This window comes from Camelina sativa, chromosome 8 (genome assembly GCF_000633955.1).
Source record: "Camelina sativa cultivar DH55 chromosome 8, Cs, whole genome shotgun sequence".
NCBI classification, from domain to species: Eukaryota; Viridiplantae; Streptophyta; class Magnoliopsida; order Brassicales; family Brassicaceae; genus Camelina; species Camelina sativa.
Genome location: NC_025692.1, coordinates 23,743,427 through 23,769,876, shown reverse-complemented (window position 1 = coordinate 23,769,876; position 26,450 = coordinate 23,743,427). Strand labels below are relative to the sequence as shown.

Here is a 26,450-nt window from a genome sequence, read left to right as displayed (position 1 = left end):
TCCTGGTCTTTTTCTCTTCTGGGTAAGTCTTCTTCTTCCCATTCCTCAGTTCAAAATCCGATCTTGCTCAGTTCTGTGGACAGAGATACAGATAGAGAGAGAGGCGCTTGTACAGTGGTTGACCTAAAGGCTTTTACTTCGTGACCGATGTATTTCAGAACTAGACGAATACTCTGAATCTGTTACCTTTCTCCGAAGGCGATTGCAATGTCTTGAACTATTTCGGACACGGTCCTGTCCTTTTTATTATGAAATTTTTGTCTGGAGGATTTTGGTTTCCTTTGAGTCTTTTGATCTGACCTTACTTTTTCCTTTGTTATAGGTTATTACTCTCGCTGGTTTTGGATCAAAGTTTCGAGATTTTTTCTCTAAGACTTCTTTTTCCACAGCGGCATGATCTTTCCGATAACTTAGCTTTTGAGGTCTTTGAAGAAGGAATTTAGAGTTATGGGGAGTTTTTGCTCCAAGAGCCTTGGAATCAATTTTGGCAGTGAGTATTCAGGTTCAAGTGTAGCTGATGATGGTCGAGAACATGATTCTGGCTACCCACAACCAAATGGGCAGACCAGTTTGATTAGTCCTGGTATGAGGCAAGTTATGGTTAAAGACGTTAAGGAACAAAGCCAATTGAAAGATGTGTTCTCTTTCCGTGAAAGGGAAGCGGAAGATAATTTCTATGATGGGATTCCGACGTATACCATGGCTCCATCACAGAAATTACGGTCTGCAAAATCTACTCAGACCGCAGTTTCCAAGGTTAGTTTAAGCATTGTCTCTTAGTAACTGCAAGTGTCTTTTAACTGTAAGAAGTCCTCAAATGTCGTGAGAGTGAGAACAATCTGAAGTTGCTATATATTGTGGCAGGTTACAGAGGCAAGTGTACTTTTAGGGAAAGCAGGATTAGGTAAAGCAAAGGATGTTTTGGATACTCTTGGGAGTAGCATGACTGATCTGAGCAGCGGTGGATTTACTTCTGGAGTTGCAACTAAAGGAAATGAACTTGGAATTTTAGCTTTTGAAGTAGCAAACACAATTGTAAAAAGCTCAAATCTCATTGAATCCCTTTCTAAGAGGAACATTGAGCATTTGAAAGAAAATGTTCTTTATTCCGAGGGTGTTCAAAATCTTGTCTCGAATGATTTCAATGAACTCCTCAGACTTGTTGCTGGTGATAAGAGGTGAATGTTCGAGTTCAGACTGCTTCTATTGTTTTTTTTCCTAGCACTTTTAAATCATTGCAAGATAGTTAAGTTGATGTATTTGCAGGCAGGAGCTGCAAGTTTTCTCAGGAGAAGTGGTTCGGTTTGGAAACCGATCCAAAGATATTCAGTGGCATAATTTACAGCGTTATTTTGATAGGTAGCTTCATAAATAATATTTCTGCATGAGATAATGTTAATATTTGTGTGTCATAGCTTTCTTTCAAGCTGTTGAATCATTTGGTTTGTCCTCAGGATCAGCAAAGAATTAACCCCTCAAAGGCAGTTGAAGGAAGATGCGGTGTTGGTTGTTGATCAACTGATGGTTCTAGTGCAGTATACTGCTGTGAGTGAATACTTTCTAAAATTAGAAACCGTATATTGACTTGTTCTTGCTATCTAGATCTTCTTTAGTAGCTGTTTACTTTCGAAAGAATATGTGATGGAAAACTGCAGGTTATTGTCATGTCACTTAGACATCTCAAATTTATGTGTTTGCATATCTCTTTTGATTCAGGAATTATACCAAGAACTCCAAGTTTTGTATCGATTGGAGAAAGACTATGAGCAAAAGCGTCGAGAAGAAGAGAACTCAGCTAATAGCAGTAAGGGTGAGTTATCGAAGACTACTTGCCTGCTTTATTAAGTTTGAAACATTGGAAAAATGACAGTGCTCTCTTTTAATGTAGGTGATGGCCTTGCAATCTTAAAAACGGAACTTAAAGCGCAGAGAAAAGTAGTGAAGAGCTTAAAGAAAAAGTCATTGTGGTCCAGAGGTTTTGAAGAGGTGTGTACAGCTTTATCATTTAACATCACCAGATGCTTCAGCTGTATGGTGTTAATGCATTGTTTAAAGTCACTTTAAAACATTACACTTTACCAACTAAAATTCTGCCAAAACTAAACCTATTGTTAGAAAAATCTTGGAAACATAAATATATTATTATGATGATGTTTTTAACTTACCCACTCATTTGTTTTTCAGGTGATGGAGAAACTAGTTGATATTGTACATTTCTTGTTGCTAGAGATTCATAATATCTTCGGTGGTGCTGGTATGTAAGTTCTCCTTTTTGTACCTTCACCATGTGCGACTGAGCATGTATCAAATCTTTTGAATCCACTTTTCTGTCTTCCACTGCTCTATTTTACTACATACTGTAATTTCTCTTGTTAATTGATCCTCATAATTAAGTTTCCTCAAGAAACCTGAATGATAATGTTAAATTCACTTTCTTTGCCCAGATGACCAACCATCGAAGAAAGGAGCTGCAGATTATGATAAAAGATTGGGACCTGCTGGTCTTGCTTTACATTATGCAAACATAATTGTGCAGATTGATACACTTGTGAGTGCACAAAACGTAGCATTGCTTCATTTAGTTTGGTTTGGTCTATGTGTATTCTCTCAATCATATCGCATGTGATGTTTTGATGGGAATAGGTCGCTCGTGCAAGCTCTATAACTACAAATGCAAGGGATTCTCTATACCAAAGCTTACCACCTGGTATAAAATTGGCTCTACGTTCCAAGATTAAATCTTTCAATGTTGATAAGGAGGTAATGTCTTCTGGTTTACACTCCCTAGTATACAAAAATGAAGAAAGAATGTGGCTTTTTGGCTTGTCACACTGAACACAAGGTGTTATGGTTTCTGATTTGTATGAACAGCTTTCGGTTACACAAATTAAGGACGAGATGGAGAGGACACTACATTGGCTTGTCCCTGTTGCAGGAAACACAACCAAGTAAGAAATCTGACCCTTCTCTCAGTATAAAATTCTCCTTTTTAATGGCTAAATCGTTGAATGGGTTCATCGCAGAGCGCATCATGGTTTTGGTTGGGTTGGAGAGTGGGCAAATACAGGGTTAGTGATGGAATGAAATGAGACCTGCACCTTCTATTCACCTGCATATTGTGTTTTGTTTTCCTCCAACGGTTTCGTTATTAATCTTGCAGGACTGATTTCACTAGTAAGCCTAGTGGTGGAGATATACTACGTATTGAAACACTCTATCACGCTAGTCAAGAAAAGACAGAGATCTACATTCTTGGACAGATAATTTGGTTACAACATTTGGTTACAAAAGCTAAGAGCGATGCTCGAGGAGTTCCTAGACTTTCTTCTATCAAGTCTTCACTGAATACTGTGAACCATCAGTTGATATCTGAACCAATCAGTGTCCCATTAGTAACAGTTGAGGAGGAAAAGATGTTACAAGAGGCAAGCAAAAGAAAGAGAACTCCTTGTGTTAGCAAGAGTCAAGATTTTGATTCTGAATACTCTGGGGCAAGAAAATGTGACCCTCTGNGTCACACTGAACACAAGGTGTTATGGTTTCTGATTTGTATGAACAGCTTTCGGTTACACAAATTAAGGACGAGATGGAGAGGACACTACATTGGCTTGTCCCTGTTGCAGGCAACACAACCAAGTAAGAAATCTGACCCTTCTTTCGTCAAGTCAACTTTACATATTCTGCTCTCAGTATAAAATTCTCCTTTTTAATGGCTAAATCGTTGAATGGGTTCATCGCAGAGCGCATCATGGTTTTGGTTGGGTTGGAGAGTGGGCAAATACAGGGTTAGTGATGGAATGAAATGAGACCTGCACCTTCTATTCACCTGCATATTGTGTTTTGTTTTCCTCCAACGGTTTCGTTTTTAATCTTACAGGACTGATTTCACTAGTAAGCCTAGTGGTGGAGATATACTACGTATTGAAACACTCTATCACGCTAGTAAAGAAAAGACAGAGATCTACATTCTTGGACAGATAATTTGGTTACAACATTTGGTTACAAAAGCTAAGAGCGATGCTCGAGGAGTTCCTAGACTTTCTTCTATCAAGTCTTCACTGAATACTGTGAACCATCAGTTGATATCTGAACCAATCAGTGTCCCATTAGTAACAGTTGAGGAGGAAAAGATGTTACAAGAGGCAAGCAAAAGAAAGAGAACTCCTTGTGTTAGCAAGAGTCAAGATTTTGATTCTGAATACTCTGGGGCAAGAAAATGTGACCCTCTGAGCAAAAGCAGTGAGTATTTCCGTGGAGTGGGAAGAAGCAAATCAGCTGCAGTGAAAAGGTATTCTTCGGGTTTCCCGCTTCTTGATTTTGTTATCGACAAGGAAAAGGTGTTGGATGTGATCGATCGGGTGGATGTGCCTAGAGATTATAAAGCATTGTTGAAAGAAGGTAGCTTGAGTTTCTAATGGAGAGTGTTTTTGTGGTCTCAAATGCTTCTGATGCATACATATTTGGTTGTATATAAGAGCAAAAAAGAAGCTTATGAAAGAAGTTGTATTGAGACATCATGTTGTTAGATCATTTGCAATATTTCAATATAGTGATATGTTTTCTTTGCCCAAGAATAAAAAAGTGAGAAGTTTTCAAAAATGGGATGTTATTGCGTATGATGGTTAAATGACGATGAACATCAGCAAGACTTGTGAGACGATACTGAAATCAAGAAATCACGATCTCTTACATTTAAATTAGAATCTGCAAGATTTAATCTTTATTTCAACATGTAATGCAAGCAAAATAGACAAAAATTTGAGTAACAGTGAATGGATCTGTTCAGCATCTTCTTGCCAGCTCTCAAGGAATTTGAACCAAAGGAAACTATAAATACGGAACTCAGATTCCGTTTGGTGGGAGAGTTACAGGGATTGTTTTTTTTTTCGTTATTGTCAGAAAAAAAAAAGAGAAGTATTAAGCATGAAAGAGCCGAATCAATCCCTTAAGCTGCTGATTCCTTGGAGATCTTCTCTGCCTTTGCAACCACCTCGTCGATGCCACCAACCATGTAAAACGATTGTTCAGGAAGATCATCGTACTTACCGTCCAGTAGACCCTGCAACGATTTACAATTCATATAAGCTCACATATAATGAACAATCATGGAGCAAGGAAGGAAGTCGTCATCTGAACTAGAGAATCAATGTATATAAAATACCTGGAAACTGTTGATGTTTTCCTTAAGATCGACGTATTTTCCAGGGGCACCAGTGAAGATCTCAGCAACGTGGAAAGGCTGACTCAAGAATCTCTGGATCTTACGGGCACGGGCAACTGTCAGCTTGTCATCTTCACTTAGCTCATCCATTCCCAAAATGGCAATAATATCTTGTAAATTCTTGTAGTTCTGTAGCACCTTCTGCACACCACGAGCTGTGTTGTAGTGCTCCTCACCCAAAATGTGAGGTGAGAGCATACGGGATGTTGAATCCAAAGGATCCACAGCAGGATAGATACCAAGCTCAGAAATCTTCAGATGAGAAAAATAATAGTTTTAAGTATATCAGCTTGACGAGCATATCACAGATATATACTGAAAAGAAACATCAAAAAGAGACAACTTCACACCTGTCTTGACAGCACAGTTGTGGCGTCCAAGTGAGCAAAAGTTGTGGCAGGAGCAGGATCGGTCAAATCATCAGCAGGGACATAGATAGCTTGGACTGAGGTGATAGACCCTTTCTTCGTGGTTGTGATTCGCTCTTGAAGAGCACCAAGATCAGAAGCCAAAGTTGGCTGGTATCCCACAGCAGATGGGATACGTCCGAGCAAAGCAGACACTTCAGAGTTGGCCTACACAAGAAAGTATACCGAGTTAAATATACATTCTTTCATGCATATATGGCACATAGGTGTCGAGTAATAGACACAGCAAATAACAAGGCTCACCTGAGTGAAACGGAAAATGTTGTCAATGAAAAGCAACACATCTTGGCCTTCGGCATCACGGAAATACTCAGCAACAGTCAAACCAGTCAGTCCAACACGGGCACGAGCACCCGGGGGCTCATTCATTTGTCCATACACAAGAGCACATTTGCTTTCAGACTGTTAAGACAGGAAAACAGAGAGAACTAAGCAACAAAATCAAAAGCCATTTGCACGAAAACTAAAGGTGAAGCTTAATCCAAATCAGATGAAAACCTGCTTCTCGCCTAGCTTGATGACACCACTCTCAATCATTTCTCTGTACAAGTCATTGCCCTCACGGGTTCGTTCTCCCACACCAGCAAACACAGAGAAACCACCTGTTCATAAGAAGACGCACCAATTAATAATTAGAAACAGAGACTAATTAAATGAGAACTACTTGTGCTAAACAGACCATGAGCTTTGGCAACATTGTTGATCAGCTCCATAATCAGCACAGTTTTTCCAACACCAGCACCGCCAAAAAGACCAATCTTTCCTCCTCTTTGGTAAGGAGCAAGAAGATCAACAACCTGGAATGAAAATGAACGGAGATCAACAACTCAAAAATTAAAAGACAACACATGTGACCTGTGGGAATAGCACGGAGCTAGGGTCCAGAATCTACCTTAATACCAGTGGCCAGAATCTCTTGCCCAGTGGCTAGATCAACCAAAGCTGGAGCATCTCTGTGAATAGGTAGGTAATGGTCGGTCTCTGAACAACAACAGTAAGAACATATTGTCACGACAGGTATGCAGAAAGTGAGACATTGATTAAGTGTGTGGCTAAAACTTCTTACTAATTTCGCCTCTCTCGTCAATGGGTTCCCCAAGAACATTCATGATACGTCCAAGAGTAGCCCTTCCAACAGGAACCTTAAAAATGACAGCAAGCCAAAAGTCATATTTTCGTTATTGCAACTTAGTCAGATAACCAAGAACAATATTAAAGGCAGCATCAACGAATAGATAAGTCATCCAAATTCACGAAACCATCTGGACATAGAGTTCATTGGAAATGAATAGACTTTGAAGAAAAGAATAATGCAATTTTGGAAAAGTCAATGTTGAGGACAAGAAGAACACGAACAGAGACCGGCGGGACTAGGCAAAATCCAATCAACGAATTCACAGATCTACACCTAACAATGGCTGATATAACGGATCAGTGACCCAAATAGAAGGATATATGCAGAGACACCACTTACAGTGATTGGAGCGCCAGTGTTGAGAACCTTCCTTCCACGGACGAGACCCTCAGTACCATCCATAGCAATGGTCCTGACGACATTTTGACCCAAATGATGAGACACCTCAAGGACCAACCTTGTGGGATGATCCTGAACCTCGAGAGAAGTCATGATCGGAGGCAACCCTTCCTGATCTTCGAATCTAACATCGACAATGGCACCAATGACCTGGCAAACACGCCCGATCGCACCTTTACCACCGTAATCATAGGTCTTCTTGCCCTCATCCTTAGCAGGAGCAGACGATGGCGCAGCTGAGCTTGCCGGTGAAGCAGTGGCGTACTCGGCGACGCGGCCGAGGAGGTAACTACATGGAGCGGCGTGACGAGCGGGTGAAGGAGACGGAAGTCTAGGGTTTCGATTGCCTAATTTGGCAGCAGATCTACCGGAAGATGAACGGAGGAGGGATGATAAAACTCTCCGAGACGCCATGAGTGGAGTTGTGTTGTGTGTGTGGAAGAGGAAATGGTAGCTAGGGTAAATACAGCACCTGATTCAACGTTTAGTGGGCTTTAAATAATGGGCTTATATATTTGGGTCTATACATATTTGCAAAGGAAAGAAAAAACGAAAGGTTAAAGAAGATGATTTGACCTTTGGGATCCATAGTGAGCTTTTTTTCCTTTTAGTATATTTTGGGAGGTCGGAGTTTGATTCTGTCAAACCTAAACCTATTTCTTTTTCTTTTGGTGAAACGATCGTTGCTAAATCTCAATTCTCTAAGTGGATTTAGTCATGAGGTATATGTTTTGCGGTTGTAGTAGATGCAAGATTTCAATGTCGTTATACTTTCTAAGAAACATGGGATGCTGTTATACTTTCTAAAAACATGGGATTGTTATATAGTGCTCGTAATTTTTTGGCATAGATTAATTATATCATGCTCGTCTTTTAAAGCATACTCTCTGAAAGGAAGCCGGAGATCAAGAAATCATAATCTGCAAGACTTGCTTAACCTTTATTTCAACACCGCAAGGATGCAATCAAAAATATGAGTATAAGCGAGTTGAGGAGGATATGTTCAGTACATCTCGTAGCTCTCAAGGAATTCGAACCAAAAGAAACTATAACTACGGCACTCAATCTCCGTTTGGTGGGGGGACTCACAGGCATTTGTTTTTTTTTTCTTTTTCGTTATTGTCAAAAGAAATAGAGAAGTATTAGGCGTATGAAAGAGATGAATCCAGCTTCTATGCTGCTGACTCTTTCGAGATCTTCTCTGCCTTTGCAACCACCTCATCGATACCTCCAACCATGTAAAAGGATTGTTCGGGAAGATCATCGTACTTACCATCCAGTAAACCCTGAAACAAATTATCCCCAATAGATGTTTTGGGTCAGTCACTGGACATATTCCATTTGGTAAGAGCAAACCTATCTATGGTAGAGTAAATCTCGTCCATCTAGACATAAGACAACGCAATTCTTCTACACTAAAAACCAGCTGTGTAACTCAACTTCAAATCCACACACATTGAGAGCTTTTAGGAACTCAGAACAAAATGTGATAGTGTGTATCATACCTGGAAACTGTTGATGTTTTCTNCGCACCTTTACCACCGTAATCATAGGTCTTCTTGCCCTCATCCTTAGCAGGAGCAGACGATGGCGCAGCTGAGCTTGCCGGTGAAGCAGTGGCGTACTCGGCGACGCGGCCGAGGAGGTAACTACATGGAGCGGCGTGACGAGCGGGTGAAGGAGACGGAAGTCTAGGGTTTCGATTGCCTAATTTGGCAGCAGATCTACCGGAAGATGAACGGAGGAGGGATGATAAAACTCTCCGAGACGCCATGAGTGGAGTTGTGTTGTGTGTGTGGAAGAGGAAANAGCTTTTAGGAACTCAGAACAAAATGTGATAGTGTGTATCATACCTGGAAACTGTTGATGTTTTCTTTAAGGTCCACGTATTTTCCAGGGGCACCAGTGAAAATCTCAGCAACATGGAAAGGCTGACTCAAGAATCTCTGGATCTTACGAGCACGGGCAACAGTCAGCTTGTCATCTTCACTTAGCTCATCCATTCCCAAAATGGCAATGATATCTTGTAAATTCTTGTAGTTCTGTAGCACTTTTTGCACACCACGAGCTGTGTTGTAGTGCTCCTCACCCAAAATGTGAGGCGAGAGCATACGAGACGTCGAATCCAAAGGATCCACAGCAGGGTAGATACCAAGCTCAGAAATCTTCACATGGGAGAGAAAAAGTATAAAGACGACAGCAGAACTATACTGAAAAGAAGCGTCAGAAGGAGAAAATTCACACCTGTCTTGACAGCACAGTCGTGGCGTCCAAGTGAGCAAAAGTTGTGGCAGGAGCAGGATCTGTCAAATCATCAGCAGGGACATAGATAGCTTGGACTGAGGTAATTGAACCTTTCTTGGTGGTTGTAATTCGCTCTTGAAGAGCACCAAGATCAGAAGCAAGAGTCGGCTGGTAACCCACAGCAGATGGGATACGACCGAGCAAAGCAGACACTTCAGAGTTGGCCTACACAAGAGAGTATACCAAGTTAAATATACATTCTTTCATTCATATATGGCACATAGTGGTTGCGTAATAGACACAGCAAAGAGCAAGACTCACCTGAGTGAAACGGAAAATGTTGTCAATGAAAAGCAACACATCTTGGCCTTCAGCATCACGGAAATACTCAGCAACAGTCAGACCAGTCAGTCCAACACGGGCACGGGCACCCGGGGGCTCATTCATTTGTCCATACACTAGGGCACATTTACTCTCAGACTGTTAAGAAAAGAAAACAGAAAGAATTGACAACAAAAACCAGTCAAACACCATTTGCAGGAAAAGGGAAGGTGAAGAGTAATCCAAAATTAGATGAAAACCTGCTTCTCGCCTAGCTTGATGACACCACTCTCAATCATTTCTCTGTACAAGTCATTTCCTTCACGGGTCCTTTCTCCCACGCCAGCAAACACGGAGAAACCACCTTATTCACCAGTAGTAGAACCAGTTAGGTAAGTAAACAACTGGAATACCACTGTGCACACTACTTAAATATACATTTAGAGTACATACCATGAGCTTTTGCGACATTGTTGATCAGTTCCATAATGAGCACCGTTTTCCCAACACCAGCACCGCCAAAAAGTCCAATCTTTCCTCCTCTTTGGTACGGAGCGAGGAGATCAACAACCTTACAAAAAAAAAGGTAAAGCAACAAACGTCAGCTCGGAACACAAAAGGCAACAAATGTGACCTGTAGAAACAGCGTGGAGGTAGTAACAGGATCTACCTTAATACCAGTAGCCAGAATCTCTTGACCAGTGGCCAAATCAACCAAAGCTGGAGCGTCTCTGTGAATGGGTAAGTAATGGTCGGTCTCTGTTAAATCATTCAAAAGCCACAAACAGTTAGAATCAACTGTCATGACAGGAGGTTCATAGAAGTAAGACAGTGTTTAAGTATGGCTTAGAGTTCTTACTAATTTCGCCTCTCTCGTCAATGGGTTCTCCAAGAACGTTCATGATACGTCCAAGGGTTGCTCTTCCAACAGGAACCTGAATAGACATGTAAATTCACCACATCATAAGACATGAATCCCTCGGAAAGACAGAGACTTTTGGACAAAAGTCAACGATTAAAGATAACAATCAGAAACTAGCGAAACTAAACGAAATGAGTTGCCATAAACTGATTCTCAGATCTAGACCAAGGAGGTATCAAATGGCGAAAATGTCCCAACTTGAGTCCTGATCCTAGATCTACGGGACTTGTAACAGAAAACTCATACGACATTGAAACAACTTACAGTGATTGGAGCGCCAGTATTGAGAACCTTCCTACCACGGACTAGACCCTCAGTACCATCCATAGCAATGGTTCTGACGACATTTTGACCCAAATGATGAGAAACCTCAAGGACCAGCCTCGTAGGGTGATCCTGAACCTCGAGAGAAGTCATGATCGGAGGCAACCCTTCCTGATCTTCGAATCTGACATCGACAATGGCACCAATAACCTGACAAACACGCCCGATCGCACCTTTGCCACCGTAATCATAAGTCTTCTTCGCCTCATCCTTAGCTGGAGCAGACGATGTCGCAGCCGAATTAGCCGGAGAAGAAGTAGAATACTCAGCGACTCGGCCAAGAAGTGTCCCACATGGAGCGGCTCGATGCGCGGGACCTGGTGATGATGAAAGCCTGGGGTTTCGGCTCCCGATTAAGGAGGATTTAGAAGTAGATCTGCCGGAAGATGAACGGAGAAGCGATGAAAGGATTCGCCGACTCGCCATGACTGTTAGCGAGAGATTAAAGAGAGAAAGGGGCTCTCGCTAGGGTTAACAAAATGAATATGTTCTCTTCTCCTTCTCTCTTCTCCTTCTCTTTAAAACTAGCTCTCCTGATTTCACTAACGCAAGACCACTTCTTCTGTAGAACGTGTTTTGTTCTGAATCCGACACGTGTAAACTGTCTGATTCTTTTCCATATCGGGGCCGTTGATTGGTAGGAATAATCAATTCGTTGATCTTCTTTCTGAAAATTAAAAAACCCCAACCAAGGTAATAATTTTTGAAATACAATAATACACTGGACTTGAGCAACCAAGTTGTATACAAACATCAAAAACTCCATATGCATACGTAAACTCTATGAGGTGGATGAAATTATTATGTTAATCCCAACATTTTAATCACCAAATATGCTTAGCATGATCTCGAATCAAGCTTTGACCACCCAACTCGATTAAACATATGGATCCCCAACCCCAAGGGCCAAGAGTCATATTTTTGGTTAGATAAGGAGGCCCAAATAAGCCCATTATTAATAAGCCCACCAAACAGAGTGAGTGGAGCTCAGATTCGGCAATCAGCATATGTTGTTGTTACCCTAGCATTTCTTCTCTCTGTCTCTCTCTTTCCTCTCACACAACTCCACACATGGCGTCTCGGAGAGTCTTATCATCGCTTCTCCGTTCATCTTCCGGTAGATCTGCTGCCAAATTAGGCAACCGTAACCCCAGGCTTCCGTCTCCTTCACCCGCTCGTCACGCCGCTCCATGTAGTTACCTTCTCGGCCGCGTCGCCGAGTACGCGACCGCTTCACCGGCAAGCTCAGCTGCGCCATCGTCTGCTCCTGCTAAGGATGAGGGCAAGAAGACCTATGATTACGGTGGTAAAGGTGCGATCGGGCGTGTTTGCCAGGTCATTGGTGCCATTGTCGATGTTAGATTCGAAGATCAGGAAGGGTTGCCTCCGATCATGACTTCTCTCGAGGTTCAGGATCATCCCACAAGGTTGGTCCTTGAGGTGTCTCATCATTTGGGTCAAAATGTCGTCAGGACCATTGCTATGGATGGTACTGAGGGTCTCGTCCGTGGAAGGAAGGTTCTCAACACTGGCGCTCCAATCACTGTAAGTGGTGTCTCTGCATATATCCTTCTATTTGGGTCACTGATCCGTTATATCAGCCATTGTTAGGTGTAGATCTGTGAATTCGTTGATTGGATTTTGCCTAGTCCCGCCGGTCTCTGTTCGTGTTCTTCTTGTCCTCAACATTGACTTTTCCAAAATTGCATTATTCTTTTCTTCAAAGTCTATTCATTTCCAATGAACTCTATGTCCAGATGGTTTCGTGAATTTGGATGACTTATCTATTCGTTGATGCTGCCTTTAATATTGTTCTTGGTTATCTGACTAAGTTGCAATAACGAAAATATGACTTTTGGCTTGCTGTCATTTTTAAGGTTCCTGTTGGAAGGGCTACTCTTGGACGTATCATGAATGTTCTTGGGGAACCCATTGACGAGAGAGGCGAAATTAGTAAGAAGTTTTAGCCACACACTTAATCAATGTCTCACTTTCTGCATACCTGTCGTGACAATATGTTCTTACTGTTGTTGTTCAGAGACCGACCATTACCTACCTATTCACAGAGATGCTCCAGCTTTGGTTGATCTAGCCACTGGGCAAGAGATTCTGGCCACTGGTATTAAGGTAGATTCTGGACCCTAGCTCCGTGCTATTCCCACAGGTCACATGTGTTGTCTTTTAATTTTTGAGTTGTTGATCTCCGTTCATTTTCATTCCAGGTTGTTGATCTTCTTGCTCCTTACCAAAGAGGAGGAAAGATTGGTCTTTTTGGCGGTGCTGGTGTTGGAAAAACTGTGCTGATTATGGAGCTGATCAACAATGTTGCCAAAGCTCATGGTCTGTTTAGCACAAGTAGTTCTCATTTAATTAGTCTCTGTTTCTAATTATTAATTGGTGCGTCTTCTTATGAACAGGTGGTTTCTCTGTGTTTGCTGGTGTGGGAGAACGAACCCGTGAGGGCAATGACTTGTACAGAGAAATGATTGAGAGTGGTGTCATCAAGCTAGGCGAGAAGCAGGTTTTCATCTGATTTGGATTAAGCTTCACCTTTAGTTTTCGTGCAAATGGCTTTTGATTTTGTTGCTTAGTTCTCTCTGTTTTCCTGTCTTAACAGTCTGAAAGCAAATGTGCTCTTGTGTATGGACAAATGAATGAGCCCCCGGGTGCTCGTGCCCGTGTTGGACTGACTGGTTTGACTGTTGCTGAGTATTTCCGTGATGCCGAAGGCCAAGATGTGTTGCTTTTCATTGACAACATTTTCCGTTTCACTCAGGTGAGCCTTGTTATTTGCTGTGTCTATTACTCGACACCTATGTGCCATATATGCATGAAAGAATGTATATTTAACTCGGTATACTTTCTTGTGTAGGCCAACTCTGAAGTGTCTGCTTTGCTCGGACGTATCCCGTCTGCTGTGGGTTACCAGCCAACTCTGGCTTCTGATCTTGGTGCTCTTCAAGAGCGAATCACAACCACCAAGAAAGGGTCTATCACCTCAGTCCAAGCTATCTATGTCCCTGCTGATGATTTGACAGATCCTGCTCCTGCCACAACTTTTGCTCACTTGGACGCCACAACTGTGCTGTCAAGACAGGTGTGAAGTTGTCTCTTTTTGATGTTTCTTTACAGTATATTTCAGTGATGTGCTCATAAAGCTGTTATACTTATACTATTACTTCTCTTATGTGAAGATTTCTGAGCTTGGTATCTACCCTGCTGTGGATCCTTTGGATTCAACATCCCGTATGCTCTCGCCTCACATTTTGGGTGAGGAACACTACAACACAGCTCGTGGTGTGCAGAAGGTGCTACAGAACTACAAGAATTTACAAGATATTATTGCAATANGAGAAACCTCAAGGACCAGCCTCGTAGGGTGATCCTGAACCTCGAGAGAAGTCATGATCGGAGGCAACCCTTCCTGATCTTCGAATCTGACATCGACAATGGCACCAATAACCTGACAAACACGCCCGATCGCACCTTTGCCACCGTAATCATAAGTCTTCTTCGCCTCATCCTTAGCTGGAGCAGACGATGTCGCAGCCGAATTAGCCGGAGAAGAAGTAGAATACTCAGCGACTCGGCCAAGAAGTGTCCCACATGGAGCGGCTCGATGCGCGGGACCTGGTGATGATGAAAGCCTGGGGTTTCGGCTCCCGATTAAGGAGGATTTAGAAGTAGATCTGCCGGAAGATGAACGGAGAAGCGATGAAAGGATTCGCCGACTCGCCATGACTGTTAGCGAGAGATTAAAGAGAGAAAGGGGCTCTCGCTAGGGTTAACAAAATGAATATGTTCTCTTCTCCTTCTCTCTTCTCCTTCTCTTTAAAACTAGCTCTCCTGATTTCACTAACGCAAGACCACTTCTTCTGTAGAACGTGTTTTGTTCTGAATCCGACACGTGTAAACTGTCTGATTCTTTTCCATATCGGGGCCGTTGATTGGTAGGAATAATCAATTCGTTGATCTTCTTTCTGAAAATTAAAAAACCCCAACCAAGGTAATAATTTTTGAAATACAATAATACACTGGACTTGAGCAACCAAGTTGTATACAAACATCAAAAACTCCATATGCATACGTAAACTCTATGAGGTGGATGAAATTATTATGTTAATCCCAACATTTTAATCACCAAATATGCTTAGCATGATCTCGAATCAAGCTTTGACCACCCAACTCGATTAAACATATGGATCCCCAACCCCAAGGGCCAAGAGTCATATTTTTGGTTAGATAAGGAGGCCCAAATAAGCCCATTATTAATAAGCCCACCAAACAGAGTGAGTGGAGCTCAGATTCGGCAATCAGCATATGTTGTTGTTACCCTAGCATTTCTTCTCTCTGTCTCTCTCTTTCCTCTCACACAACTCCACACATGGCGTCTCGGAGAGTCTTATCATCGCTTCTCCGTTCATCTTCCGGTAGATCTGCTGCCAAATTAGGCAACCGTAACCCCAGGCTTCCGTCTCCTTCACCCGCTCGTCACGCCGCTCCATGTAGTTACCTTCTCGGCCGCGTCGCCGAGTACGCGACCGCTTCACCGGCAAGCACAGCTGCGCCATCGTCTGCTCCTGCTAAGGATGAGGGCAAGAAGACCTATGATTACGGTGGTAAAGGTGCGATCGGGCGTGTTTGCCAGGTCATTGGTGCCATTGTCGATGTTAGATTCGAAGATCAGGAAGGGTTGCCTCCGATCATGACTTCTCTCGAGGTTCAGGATCATCCCACAAGGTTGGTCCTTGAGGTGTCTCATCATTTGGGTCAAAATGTCGTCAGGACCATTGCTATGGATGGTACTGAGGGTCTCGTCCGTGGAAGGAAGGTTCTCAACACTGGCGCTCCAATCACTGTAAGTGGTGTCTCTGCATATATCCTTCTATTTGGGTCACTGATCCGTTATATCAGCCATTGTTAGGTGTAGATCTGTGAATTCGTTGATTGGATTTTGCCTAGTCCCGCCGGTCTCTGTTCGTGTTCTTCTTGTCCTCAACATTGACTTTTCCAAAATTGCATTATTCTTTTCTTCAAAGTCTATTCATTTCCAATGAACTCTATGTCCAGATGGTTTCGTGAATTTGGATGACTTATCTATTCGTTGATGCTGCCTTTAATATTGTTCTTGGTTATCTGACTAAGTTGCAATAACGAAAATATGACTTTTGGCTTGCTGTCATTTTTAAGGTTCCTGTTGGAAGGGCTACTCTTGGACGTATCATGAATGTTCTTGGGGAACCCATTGACGAGAGAGGCGAAATTAGTAAGAAGTTTTAGCCACACACTTAATCAATGTCTCACTTTCTGCATACCTGTCGTGACAATATGTTCTTACTGTTGTTGTTCAGAGACCGACCATTACCTACCTATTCACAGAGATGCTCCAGCTTTGGTTGATCTAGCCACTGGGCAAGAGATTCTGGCCACTGGTATTAAGGTAGATTCTGGACCCTAGCTCCGTGCTATTCCCACAGGTCACATGTGTTGTCTTTTAATTTTTGAGTTGTTGATCTCCGTTCATTTTCATTCCAGGTTGTTGATCTTCTTGCTCCTTACCAAAGAGGAGGAAAGATTGGTCTTTTTGGCGGTGCTGGTGTTGGAAAAACTGTGCTGATTATGGAGCTGATCAACAATGTTGCCAAAGCTCATGGTCTGTTTAGCACAAGTAGTTCTCATTTAATTAGTCTCTGTTTCTATTTATTAATTGGTGCGTCTTCTTATGAACAGGTGGTTTCTCTGTGTTTGCTGGTGTGGGAGAACGAACCCGTGAGGGCAATGACTTGTACAGAGAAATGATTGAGAGTGGTGTCATCAAGCTAGGCGAGAAGCAGGTTTTCATCTGATTTGGATTAAGCTTCACCTTTAGTTTTCGTGCAAATGGCTTTTGATTTTGTTGCTTAGTTCTCTCTGTTTTCCTGTCTTAACAGTCTGAAAGCAAATGTGCTCTTGTGTATGGACAAATGAATGAGCCCCCGGGTGCTCGTGCCCGTGTTGGACTTACTGGTTTGACTGTTGCTGAGTATTTCCGTGATGCCGAAGGCCAAGATGTGTTGCTTTTCATCGACAACATTTTCCGTTTCACTCAGGTAAGCCTTGTTATTTGCTGTGTCTATTCTCAACACCTACGTGCCAGATATGCATGAAAGAATGTATATTTAACTCGGTATACTCTCTTGTATAGGCCAACTCTGAAGTGTCTGCTTTGCTCGGACGTATCCCGTCTGCTGTGGGTTACCAGCCAACTCTGGCTTCTGATCTTGGAGCTCTTCAAGAGCGAATCACAACCACCAAGAAAGGGTCTATCACCTCAGTCCAAGCTATCTATGTCCCTGCTGATGATTTGACCGATCCTGCTCCTGCCACAACTTTTGCTCACTTGGACGCCACAACTGTGCTTTCAAGACAGGTGTGAAGTTGTCTCTTTTTGATGTTTCTTTTCAGTATATTTCTGTGATGTGCTCGTAAAGCTGATATACTTGTACTATTATTTTTCTCATGTGAAGATTTCTGAGCTTGGTATCTATCCTGCTGTGGATCCTTTGGATTCAACATCCCGTATGCTCTCACCTCACATTTTGGGTGAGGAGCACTACAACACAGCTCGTGGTGTGCAGAAGGTGCTACAGAACTACAAGAATTTACAAGATATTATTGCCATTTTGGGAATGGATGAGCTAAGTGAAGATGACAAGCTGACTGTTGCCCGTGCCCGTAAGATCCAGAGATTCTTGAGTCAGCCTTTCCACGTTGCTGAGATCTTCACTGGTGCCCCTGGAAAATACGTCGATCTTAAGGAAAACATCAACAGTTTCCAGGTATATATATACATTGATTCTCTAGTTCAGATGGCGATTTCCTTCCTTGCTCCATGATTGTTCATTACATGTAAGCTTATATAAACTTCAAATCGTTGCAGGGTCTGCTCGACGGTAAGTACGATGATCTTCCTGAACAATCATTTTACATGGTTGGTGGCATCGACGAGGTGGTTGCAAAGGCAGAGAAGATCTCCAAGGAATCAGCAGCTTAAGGGATTAATTCATCTCCTTCATGTGCTTAATACTTCTCTTCTTCTTTTGTTGACAATAACGAAAAAAAAACAAGGGCAATGCTTCAGGCTGTTCTACTGATGCATTGTGATCATTGTGAGTGTGAGAGATAGTACGGAGAAAACAAATTCATTCGTTCGAGTTTTTTGACTTGGAATAAAGGAGACAAAGTGTTGATGTTTTCATTCTCTCCACATTTGTATTCAAGTTTTCGTATTAAGGAAAATGTTTTTACAGAATTCAATGTTTTGCTGTTCAAAGTAAGACTCGTTTGACAAGAAATGATAGAAAACCAGTGTCGCACTTTATTTTTTATCCGTCTCTTCTTCTTCTTTATATATTATATACTGTCTTTTATGCTTACAAGGTCAGAACCACAAGGTTCTCTCTATAGAGTTGATTCAGATGTACAATCTCCTCACCCAAAGTATATAAGAGTTTAAGAAAGAATAAATAAACAAAACATATGTATATGAATTGACATCGAGCCCAAGGAGTCCTCAAAAATGTTCGAGAACTGCTGCAGTATGATTGAAGCCACAAGATATATGCACTGCTCTTACCTTCTTTCCCAAGTCCACCATTGCTGGTCTAGCATAGTCTACATCACTACCATGGCCCTACATAACATACAACATACCATATTTATTTATTCTCTCTGATGCCAAATTTCTTGGGAAAGTAAAATGAAATGATATTACATTCACATAAGAAATTAATCTGTCAGGAACTGATCAATAAGAACGATNGTCACGCCGCTCCATGTAGTTACCTTCTCGGCCGCGTCGCCGAGTACGCGACCGCTTCACCGGCAAGCACAGCTGCGCCATCGTCTGCTCCTGCTAAGGATGAGGGCAAGAAGACCTATGATTACGGTGGTAAAGGTGCGATCGGGCGTGTTTGCCAGGTCATTGGTGCCATTGTCGATGTTAGATTCGAAGATCAGGAAGGGTTGCCTCCGATCATGACTTCTCTCGAGGTTCAGGATCATCCCACAAGGTTGGTCCTTGAGGTGTCTCATCATTTGGGTCAAAATGTCGTCAGGACCATTGCTATGGATGGTACTGAGGGTCTCGTCCGTGGAAGGAAGGTTCTCAACACTGGCGCTCCAATCACTGTAAGTGGTGTCTCTGCATATATCCTTCTATTTGGGTCACTGATCCGTTATATCAGCCATTGTTAGGTGTAGATCTGTGAATTCGTTGATTGGATTTTGCCTAGTCCCGCCGGTCTCTGTTCGTGTTCTTCTTGTCCTCAACATTGACTTTTCCAAAATTGCATTATTCTTTTCTTCAAAGTCTATTCATTTCCAATGAACTCTATGTCCAGATGGTTTCGTGAATTTGGATGACTTATCTATTCGTTGATGCTGCCTTTAATATTGTTCTTGGTTATCTGACTAAGTTGCAATAACGAAAATATGACTTTTGGCTTGCTGTCATTTTTAAGGTTCCTGTTGGAAGGGCTACTCTTGGACGTATCATGAATGTTCTTGGGGAACCCATTGACGAGAGAGGCGAAATTAGTAAGAAGTTTTAGCCACACACTTAATCAATGTCTCACTTTCTGCATACCTGTCGTGACAATATGTTCTTACTGTTGTTGTTCAGAGACCGACCATTACCTACCTATTCACAGAGATGCTCCAGCTTTGGTTGATCTAGCCACTGGGCAAGAGATTCTGGCCACTGGTATTAAGGTAGATTCTGGACCCTAGCTCCGTGCTATTCCCACAGGTCACATGTGTTGTCTTTTAATTTTTGAGTTGTTGATCTCCGTTCATTTTCATTCCAGGTTGTTGATCTTCTTGCTCCTTACCAAAGAGGAGGAAAGATTGGTCTTTTTGGCGGTGCTGGTGTTGGAAAAACTGTGCTGATTATGGAGCTGATCAACAATGTTGCCAAAGCTCATGGTCTGTTTAGCACAAGTAGTTCTCATTTAATTAGTCTCTGTTTCTATTTATTAATTGGTGCGTCTTCTTATGAACAGGTGGTTTCTCTGTGTTTGCTGGTGTGGGAGAACGAACCCGTGAGGGCAATGACTTGTACAGAGAAATGATTGAGAGTGGTGTCATCAAGCTAGGCGAGAAGCAGGTTTTCATCTGATTTGGATTAAGCTTCACCTTTAGTTTTCGTGCAAATGGCTTTTGATTTTGTTGCTTAGTTCTCTCTGTTTTCCTGTCTTAACAGTCTGAAAGCAAATGTGCTCTTGTGTATGGACAAATGAATGAGCCCCCGGGTGCTCGTGCCCGTGTTGGACTTACTGGTTTGACTGTTGCTGAGTATTTCCGTGATGCCGAAGGCCAAGATGTGTTGCTTTTCATCGACAACATTTTCCGTTTCACTCAGGTAAGCCTTGTTATTTGCTGTGTCTATTCTCAACACCTACGTGCCAGATATGCATGAAAGAATGTATATTTAACTCGGTATACTCTCTTGTATAGGCCAACTCTGAAGTGTCTGCTTTGCTCGGACGTATCCCGTCTGCTGTGGGTTACCAGCCAACTCTGGCTTCTGATCTTGGAGCTCTTCAAGAGCGAATCACAACCACCAAGAAAGGGTCTATCACCTCAGTCCAAGCTATCTATGTCCCTGCTGATGATTTGACCGATCCTGCTCCTGCCACAACTTTTGCTCACTTGGACGCCACAACTGTGCTTTCAAGACAGGTGTGAAGTTGTCTCTTTTTGATGTTTCTTTTCAGTATATTTCTGTGATGTGCTCGTAAAGCTGATATACTTGTACTATTATTTTTCTCATGTGAAGATTTCTGAGCTTGGTATCTATCCTGCTGTGGATCCTTTGGATTCAACATCCCGTATGCTCTCACCTCACATTTTGGGTGAGGAGCACTACAACACAGCTCGTGGTGTGCAGAAGGTGCTACAGAACTACAAGAATTTACAAGATATTATTGCCATTTTGGGAATGGATGAGCTAAGTGAAGATGACAAGCTGACTGTTGCCCGTGCCCGTAAGATCCAGAGATTCTTGAGTCAGCCTTTCCACGTTGCTGAGATCTTCACTGGTGCCCCTGGAAAATACGTCGATCTTAAGGAAAACATCAACAGTTTCCAGGTATATATATACATTGATTCTCTAGTTCAGATGGCGATTTCCTTCCTTGCTCCATGATTGTTCATTACATGTAAGCTTATATAAACTTCAAATCGTTGCAGGGTCTACTCGACGGTAAGTACGATGATCTTCCTGAACAATCATTTTACATGGTTGGTGGCATCGACGAGGTGGTTGCAAAGGCAGAGAAGATCTCCAAGGAATCAGCAGCTTAAGGGATTAATTCATCTCCTTCATGTGCTTAATACTTCTCTTCTTCTTTTGTTGACAATAACGAAAAAAAAACAAGGGCAATGCTTCAGGCTGTTCTACTGATGCATTGTGATCATTGTGAGTGTGAGAGATAGTACGGAGAAAACAAATTCATTCGTTCGAGTTTTTTGACTTGGAATAAAGGAGACAAAGTGTTGATGTTTTCATTCTCTCCACATTTGTATTCAAGTTTTCGTATTAAGGAAAATGTTTTTACAGAATTCAATGTTTTGCTGTTCAAAGTAAGACTCGTTTGACAAGAAATGATAGAAAACCAGTGTCGCACTTTATTTTTTATCCGTCTCTTCTTCTTCTTTATATATTATATACTGTCTTTTATGCTTACAAGGTCAGAACCACAAGGTTCTCTCTATAGAGTTGATTCAGATGTACAATCTCCTCACCCAAAGTATATAAGAGTTTAAGAAAGAATAAATAAACAAAACATATGTATATGAATTGACATCGAGCCCAAGGAGTCCTCAAAAATGTTCGAGAACTGCTGCAGTATGATTGAAGCCACAAGATATATGCACTGCTCTTACCTTCTTTCCCAAGTCCACCATTGCTGGTCTAGCATAGTCTACATCACTACCATGGCCCTACATAACATACAACATACCATATTTATTTATTCTCTCTGATGCCAAATTTCTTGGGAAAGTAAAATGAAATGATATTACATTCACATAAGAAATTAATCTGTCAGGAACTGATCAATAAGAACGATAATGAAACAAACCAGTTGTCCACCAGAGGAATGTCCGTCAACAGAGAATGTGCCGTGAGAACCTCCCCAGCCCCAGGTAAAGACATTGTTATCTGCAAACAAGTTTCAGAATTTGGGTTGAATAACTTGCACAGTGTTAAGAAAAAAAGGGATGTTTTATATAAAAATATGCTACCTGAAATAGCTGCAGTGTGCTTCCAGCCACAAGATACCTGAGATACGGTAGACTCCAAGAAAGGACCTTCAACTCTCACAGGGGAGTGTGAGACATATGTTGAACTGAAAATTCCGAAATAAAATGAGTATAGCCGTATAGGTACAAGTGCAAGAACCTTGATTTCAGACCTTATAGGGAAATATCCTAATCTTTCGGGTACTTACTCTGTGCCAAGGCACCCATTTTCGTTTGAGCCCCAGGTGTAAAGTTCCCCACCTCCTTACAAGAACGAAGAAAACAACAAAGGATGAGTTGCTATCGACCAACTTACAAAGACGATATGTTCATATATTTCGCAGAAACTAAAAACCAGTTTTGGGCCTCTACAAAGAACAGCGAAAAGAAATTTAAGCAGGACAGGCACGTGCAATATACACAAACGACTCAATAGCAACCTGTTCATCGAAAAAGCTATAAATAATAAGATAATATTACTTGTAACAACACATGTGTGGTAGCCACCACATGCAACTTCATCTGCATATGGCACTTCACTAATAATCGAAGGTATTGTGGCATTTCTTACTCCTCCAAAGCCCTGTAACTTCCCATCAGATAGCTTTACATAACTATATATGACCATAGGAATCGAGGAAAAATACATTTTCTTACCATCTTATTTATAGATCTCTCTCCGAACATGAAAGCAGAGCCATTATCTGCATTATGAGCAAATAAACCTCATAAAATCGGTAAATGGCACAACATGCATAATTTTAAGAATGTAAATCAATACCATCTGTGCATGCTGACTGCAGCAGACCAGCAGCAACATTCTTAACCTAGTGCACGAGGGAAAGAAAGAACAGAAAAACATAAGCATAAACGTCTAAAGAGTAAAACCACCACTAGGTAACTAGAAACTATTCACCGGTAAAGTACCTTGATCCCCTCAAGTTCCTTGATAAGCCTTGGAGTATATTCACTGCAATCAGGGGCATACTTTACAGCACAGAATGGGAAAATTTGCGAATAAAAATGCATGAGAAAGAGAAAAAGCTATATTGGAATTAAGTAAAACAGACCAACCTGTTACTTCTTAAGATGCCGAAAAGACTGGACTGGTGACCGTGGCCAAGTCTTCCAGAGCCCCCTCCACCCCAGCTCAGGACTTCACCTCCATCTGCTCAAGTAAAAGATACCTTTAACTCTCTCCGAGTACTGAAAGGAAAAAAGGTGTTACTTCCGTATCCAGATAAGAATCTAGGATCAAACCAGTAACAGCAACTGAATGCTCTGAACCCAAAGCCACAGTTTGTATGGTGATTCCATCCAGAGCTTGTACTTTAGTTGGTACGCGTACTACTCTTGCAGCCTCTTCATAAGAAAAAAGTAGAACGGAAACGAACATGTAAATAGCGCAAGTAACTTATGAATTAGGACATATAAAACATTGCATAAATCATTGAATTGGAATAGATGTTTACTTTTTCCCAGTCCAAGCTGTCCACTTGAATTCTTTCCCCACATGTAGAGTTCACCATCAACTAATGGAAATAAAAAAAGAGAGTAAATACGAATGACAAGAAAGAACAGAAAAACAACGGAGATAATAGCCAGGTTCAGATCATGACAATGTAGTGAGCAATATTGTGCTTGTTTACCTGTAATAGCAGCGGAGTGATAATAGCCAGCCGAGATGTGTAGAATATCTTTTTCTAGTCCAGAAACTTCAAGCGGCTCCTACAGCAACAATAATCGAATTATTTGAGGTACAACTGAAGATAAACAGAGTCAGAGAGGCACAGAAAGTAAAAAGAAAAAGCTTGCACCTCTATAATCTTTTGACCAACCTACCAATTAATAACATACCATAGCATGGCTTTGAACATCTGATACGCCAAGTTGACCACAGTCATTAAGACCCGTTGCAAAGACTCTCCTCGTTTCTGTCACATGTGTAGGAGTGTGTATGTAAGCTAACAATCAGAAAATGCTAAAATTTCTCAAAACCGATCATTGATGGAAAGATGATAACTTTATAACCCAATCAAACAATAAGTCAACATTAACATGCCCAATCAAACAAAGCCAAGAAATGCTATCCAAAAAGGTCACTCTAATACTGGGTTACCTACAGCTACACCCAACAAAACCATAGCTCCGAATGGTGCTATACCAAAAACGACTCAATCACAGCAAGTCAGTGTTCTCAGCTCAATTAGTCAAACACAATTCTTCTCCCTCTTAAGATTACACTCACATACCAAATCGCATAGCAACCTTCTTACGATTTCAAAGTTCCGGATAATCACCAAATAGATAAAAAAAATAAAAAATAAATAAATCATAGAAAGCAAGTCGGGTTGATGAAGGAATCACCGGTGAGAAACAGAGTGTGAGCTCCACCGCAAGCAACAGCTCTGATGCTGTGATCACTCAAAGCAGAGCAAACGGCAGGTGTCCACTGAGAATCCAAGTTTCTGAGTCCTAATCTGCCGTAATCCCCGCTTCCCCACATCGCCGCAAATCGTTTCCCGCTCTCGTTCGATAGCCATCTTCTACAGGTAACACCAATCGAACCCACCAATTTCGAATCTTTCAAAAACCCACTCGGAGTATTCGATCCATGGATCATCGACCCGGGAATTCGAACTCGCCCGAGGGCTCTAGTCAACATTTTTCACTTGTTGAAATTGAAATCAAAAGGAAATGTATGAATTTAGAATGGTTTAAATGGATCCTTCTTCTTCTCCGTTTAAAAAAAAAAAAAATCGGAACTTTTTCATGAAAGGATTGAACTGTGAATGGAATCACATGATGATGATCAAGAAGAAGAAGGAAGGAAGAAGAAACTGATGGATAGAAAGAATGCTACGTCTTCCTCGTTTTCGAAGTCTGTAGACTATGAAAAATGTTTTTTTTTTTTTTTAGAAATCGATCCTTGCAGTCTTTTTTCTTCTGCTTTAAAATTTCTCCTTCAAGTTTGTTTTGTGCAATTTAACACCCAAATCTAAAAGAGGGGGCAAATTGTAAGAAAAAAAACTTTGAGAGAAAAACAACTTTTACATATGTATATATTGTCTACGGATCCAAATCCCATATATGAAGAGTTCTTTTTACCACTTGATATAAATTTACTGGAGCAAATTAAAAATGAGAAACAAGTTAATAGATATTGCAAAGTAAATTAAAATCTGGATGATGAGGATTGAGGAAAAGTTTGAATGTACGAACTTGAAACATGTTGAACTTTTACAGCTCTTGTTTCCTCTATAAATTTCTATTTGAGGTAACCCTATATATACACGGCACACGCTATATTAACACAGTAACCAACAAATTTAACCAAAGACTTTTCAAACTCAAATAATTTAATACTAAACTAATGTAAGTGAAGAGATATAAAAAAATCTTGGCGTTGTGGTCTTTGTTTGTTCCTCTCTCTCTATATATATTGACAAAACCTCGGTTTCACTTTTGTCTCACGTACCATTCTTTCTCTTCTTCTTACATAAATTGTTTCATCACATTAACTTTGGTCTCTTTTCTTTTCGTCTTTCTTCTTAGTATCACACCGTCATATTCACAGTTTCTCTGACAGAGGTCTCTTTTCCCTTCTTTGAATTAACGTGAGTTCTAGTGTTGTGGTGCGATGTAGGGTTGAGAGGTATGTTGTCTGGCTCGAGGTCATGAAGGAAAGGATCATTCGATAGAAATTTGAAAGAACGAACAAAGAACACCCTACATGATTCTCGGACCAGGCTTCATTCCCCCTAACCTACTTATCGCTGTTTGTTTTGGCCACTTAATTTCTTCTTTCAGTTTCATGTCTTAATTAGTTTCTTATTTGATCTTATCTCGCAAGAGTTTAGTTTTGATCTTGTTATTAAATTTCATTACTTTACAAGACAAAGAAAAAGTATTTATCTATCACATTATAAATTAAAAAAAAATGAGAAACTGAAAAAAAAAAATATAGAGATTTTAAGACTGAATGATATAACTTTTCTTCATGTATGATGTTCATACCGCCTTTTCTTTTTTGGGTTTATGCATGCTTTAAGAAAAACAATCTATAATTTTTTTTCTCCTTCGCTTTTCACGTCACAAGTACACATCCAAAAGCTCTCTTTCTCTCTCTCTCTCTCTCTCTCTCTCTCTCTCTCTCTCTCTCTCTCTCTCTCT

General features: G+C 41.2%; 5 protein-coding genes across 9 annotated transcripts; 2 read left to right on the top strand and 3 right to left on the bottom strand.

The window, feature by feature from the left end:
* Nucleotides 29–4,565, top strand: LOC104708213. The gene is made up of 13 exons (XM_010424735.2): nucleotides 29–231; nucleotides 323–756; nucleotides 865–1,178; nucleotides 1,267–1,359; nucleotides 1,455–1,545; nucleotides 1,717–1,810; nucleotides 1,889–1,986; nucleotides 2,185–2,254; nucleotides 2,445–2,548; nucleotides 2,644–2,760; nucleotides 2,872–2,948; nucleotides 3,024–3,068; nucleotides 3,878–4,565. Exons 2-13 carry the CDS (start codon nucleotides 448–450, stop codon nucleotides 4,413–4,415), a joined length of 1,950 nt encoding a protein of 649 aa, XP_010423037.1. The 5' UTR covers nucleotides 29–231; nucleotides 323–447; the 3' UTR covers nucleotides 4,416–4,565.
* Nucleotides 4,701–7,622, bottom strand: LOC104708208 (ATP synthase subunit beta-1, mitochondrial). The gene is made up of 9 exons (XM_010424726.2): nucleotides 7,124–7,622; nucleotides 6,716–6,791; nucleotides 6,542–6,630; nucleotides 6,329–6,446; nucleotides 6,148–6,251; nucleotides 5,893–6,051; nucleotides 5,572–5,796; nucleotides 5,162–5,473; nucleotides 4,701–5,059 (listed from the first exon to the last, which is right to left on the bottom strand). The coding sequence occupies exons 1-9, from the start codon at nucleotides 7,595–7,597 to the stop codon at nucleotides 4,946–4,948; spliced, it is 1,671 nt and encodes a 556-aa protein (XP_010423028.1). The 5' UTR covers nucleotides 7,598–7,622; the 3' UTR covers nucleotides 4,701–4,945.
* On the bottom strand, nucleotides 8,094–14,825 carry LOC104708209 (ATP synthase subunit beta-3, mitochondrial). 2 transcript variants are annotated; one of them, XM_010424728.2, is made up of 10 exons: nucleotides 14,353–14,825; nucleotides 10,935–11,039; nucleotides 10,608–10,683; nucleotides 10,419–10,507; nucleotides 10,202–10,319; nucleotides 10,009–10,112; nucleotides 9,749–9,907; nucleotides 9,428–9,652; nucleotides 9,037–9,348; nucleotides 8,094–8,469 (listed from the first exon to the last, which is right to left on the bottom strand). In XM_010424728.2, the coding sequence occupies exons 1-10, from the start codon at nucleotides 14,731–14,733 to the stop codon at nucleotides 8,356–8,358; spliced, it is 1,683 nt and encodes a 560-aa protein (XP_010423030.1). In that variant the 5' UTR covers nucleotides 14,734–14,825; the 3' UTR covers nucleotides 8,094–8,355. The 2 variants fall into 2 exon arrangements, with proteins under 2 accessions (XP_010423030.1, XP_010423029.1); XM_010424727.2 differs by lacking the exon at nucleotides 14,353–14,825 and having other exon boundaries at nucleotides 10,935–11,512.
* On the top strand, nucleotides 12,022–21,538 carry LOC104708210 (ATP synthase subunit beta-1, mitochondrial). Of its 3 annotated transcripts, none has more exons than XM_010424731.2 (10): nucleotides 12,022–12,186; nucleotides 18,811–19,163; nucleotides 19,496–19,571; nucleotides 19,657–19,745; nucleotides 19,841–19,958; nucleotides 20,036–20,139; nucleotides 20,236–20,394; nucleotides 20,490–20,714; nucleotides 20,812–21,123; nucleotides 21,225–21,538. In XM_010424731.2, the coding sequence occupies exons 1-10, from the start codon at nucleotides 12,066–12,068 to the stop codon at nucleotides 21,336–21,338; spliced, it is 1,671 nt and encodes a 556-aa protein (XP_010423033.1). In that variant the 5' UTR covers nucleotides 12,022–12,065; the 3' UTR covers nucleotides 21,339–21,538. The 3 variants fall into 3 exon arrangements, with proteins under 3 accessions (XP_010423033.1, XP_019084445.1, XP_010423031.1); XM_019228900.1 differs by lacking the exons at nucleotides 18,811–19,163; nucleotides 19,496–19,571; nucleotides 19,657–19,745; ... (4 more) ...; nucleotides 20,812–21,123; nucleotides 21,225–21,538 and adding exons at nucleotides 12,872–12,947; nucleotides 13,033–13,121; nucleotides 13,217–13,334; ... (4 more) ...; nucleotides 17,657–17,812; nucleotides 17,914–18,285 and having other exon boundaries at nucleotides 12,022–12,539; XM_010424729.2 differs by lacking the exons at nucleotides 12,022–12,186; nucleotides 18,811–19,163; nucleotides 19,496–19,571; ... (5 more) ...; nucleotides 20,812–21,123; nucleotides 21,225–21,538 and adding exons at nucleotides 15,336–15,852; nucleotides 16,185–16,260; nucleotides 16,346–16,434; ... (4 more) ...; nucleotides 17,501–17,812; nucleotides 17,914–18,285.
* Nucleotides 21,643–25,173, bottom strand: LOC109124831 (ultraviolet-B receptor UVR8-like). Of its 2 annotated transcripts, none has more exons than XM_010424733.2 (14): nucleotides 24,645–25,173; nucleotides 24,135–24,211; nucleotides 23,927–24,005; nucleotides 23,750–23,809; nucleotides 23,538–23,639; nucleotides 23,352–23,445; nucleotides 23,205–23,247; nucleotides 23,059–23,104; nucleotides 22,935–22,981; nucleotides 22,758–22,860; nucleotides 22,487–22,538; nucleotides 22,281–22,384; nucleotides 22,118–22,197; nucleotides 21,643–21,977 (listed from the first exon to the last, which is right to left on the bottom strand). In XM_010424733.2, exons 1-14 carry the CDS (start codon nucleotides 24,940–24,942, stop codon nucleotides 21,858–21,860), a joined length of 1,305 nt encoding a protein of 434 aa, XP_010423035.1. In that variant the 5' UTR covers nucleotides 24,943–25,173; the 3' UTR covers nucleotides 21,643–21,857. The 2 variants fall into 2 exon arrangements, with proteins under 2 accessions (XP_010423035.1, XP_010423034.1); XM_010424732.2 differs by having other exon boundaries at nucleotides 22,487–22,541; nucleotides 24,645–25,172.